Here is a 1,756-nt window from a genome sequence, read left to right as displayed (position 1 = left end):
AACTGTCGACTTTCCCTACCTTTAGAACAGAAGACAAATTTCAAAATCTCAAAGAAATTCTACTCAACTTATTTCTTTTCAGATATTAGAGTGGAGAGGAAAATTGAGCCAAAACAATCTAAACCAGTATCATTATTAAGGATATCAAAATAGAAATAAATAGCTTACAAGAAAGGCTAGAAATAAATATCAACGGGAGCAAAAGAAAATGGATCGACTCAATCTAGTACAGAATATATCTACTATGGGCACATTTCTAAACCTTAAACATGTATTAAACAGACAAAAGGAATTTGGATCACTGATTTTGTTTTAGAGTAGTCATGCAAAAACCCCAAATCACTCATGAACTGCAAAATGCCAGGGACTTCTATGGCACAGATTCTAGCAGAAACCAATTGATCTAGCCCCTTAGTTGAAAAAACGCTTTTCCCCCCTCTAATTCACTAAAAGACCAATCAAAGATTCCTAGGTGAAAAAATCAAACTTTATCTTGATTAGTATCACAGTATCACGGCACCCAAAAGTATCCATAAAACTACTTTATCCTGCTCAATGCTATGTCATTTTATGCTGATTCTGCAAGTCGGAGCCATTAACCTTCAATCTAAAGCGGAGTCCAACTTGTTTCGAATATTCTAAGTCTCCATAACAAGAACAAGAACCAAAAAACCCATATGCCGATAAGAAAGACCAATGCGGGAGAATCTGACTATCTCAACCAGAATCCTCCTAACGATATTCAAAATTCAAATAGCTTCAAGCTTGCTTCATTGAAATTACGATCACTTTCAATTTCTTTTGACCCAAAAAAAAGGTCGGATAGAAGAACTGACGAAAAGGGGAGATGATCCGGCGTAAGCAAGAACGAGATTAGCATTTCCTTCGCCTCTGTATATCCAATCCGACGCATCCTTCTCCTCCAGAATCATCTCCATGCTATCGACTTCAAGAGCTCCACACCTTCGGATTCTTCCATTTCCACAACGAATCAGGGAAAAAAATACAATAACTCGATGAAATCGGTATCAGAAACAAAAATGAAATGCTTAGAAAACCAAAAAAAAAATATGAAATGCTTACAGAATGTTGCCGAATCGAAATCGCTAGAGGAATTGGAGTGAGATCGAAGCCTCGAATACTGGAAATTGAAGGTGTAATCGAAGACGACGAAGAAAACGACCTGAATTTCTTCTTCTCTTCTTCTTCTTGCTCAAGTCTTCGTTTCAAGAGGGGGAGTTTTTGTGGACTTCCTCGGTGGTTTTCTTGTGCTGTAAAGTAAAAAGTTTTTCATAAAATATGCCACGTGGAGCTAACGTCGGCGCGTGTTAGCTTTATTTGGCACCATGCCACGTGTCTCTGCTGGGGGCACGTGTGAACTTGTTTACATGTGAAATTATCCTTCTAATTAAATTATTCCAAATAAACAAATTTGAAGAAAAATTTAAACCGGAATTGACGTGGTTTGCGGAAGTGTTAATGTGGCTTGTAAAAATCTATTCCGCAATGTCACGTCGATATCCACTTCAGAAATAGAGTGCCACGTCGACAAAAATTTAAAACCAAAGTTTAATTTAGAATGAACCGGAAAATCAAAACCGATTCGCTACGTACGAATTGCAATGAAATAACCCGGGTTTTAAATAGAAATTGCAATAAAATTATAAAATTGAATTTTTTTAGGGTTTTACTTTTAATAAAATAAAAGATCTTATTTAATAATAATAGAAAATCTCAAAAAATCGTATGAAGTTTG

At 36.0% G+C, this 1,756-nt stretch overlaps 1 protein-coding gene across 3 annotated transcripts in view; it reads right to left on the bottom strand.

Moving 5' to 3' along the window:
* LOC104814145 (inositol-pentakisphosphate 2-kinase) overlaps nucleotides 1–1,264 on the bottom strand; it is a 3,677-nt gene extending 2,413 nt beyond the window's left edge. The window contains exons 1-2 of one of the 3 annotated variants that reach the window (XM_010542028.1): nucleotides 1,084–1,264; nucleotides 835–972 (exon numbers count right to left, since the gene is read on the bottom strand). In XM_010542028.1, the coding sequence (XP_010540330.1) occupies nucleotides 835–938 (104 nt within the window). In that variant the 5' untranslated portion in view covers nucleotides 939–972; nucleotides 1,084–1,264. The other 2 variants (XM_010542029.1, XM_010542030.2) reach the window with 2 other exon arrangements.
* Nucleotides 1,265–1,756: the final 492 nt, after the last annotated feature.

The sequence above is a fragment of the Tarenaya hassleriana genome, unplaced genomic scaffold, assembly GCF_000463585.1.
Source record: "Tarenaya hassleriana unplaced genomic scaffold, ASM46358v1 Cleome21, whole genome shotgun sequence".
Lineage (NCBI taxonomy): Eukaryota > Viridiplantae > Streptophyta > Magnoliopsida > Brassicales > Cleomaceae > Tarenaya > Tarenaya hassleriana.
This window is presented reverse-complemented; position numbering and strand designations above follow the sequence as displayed.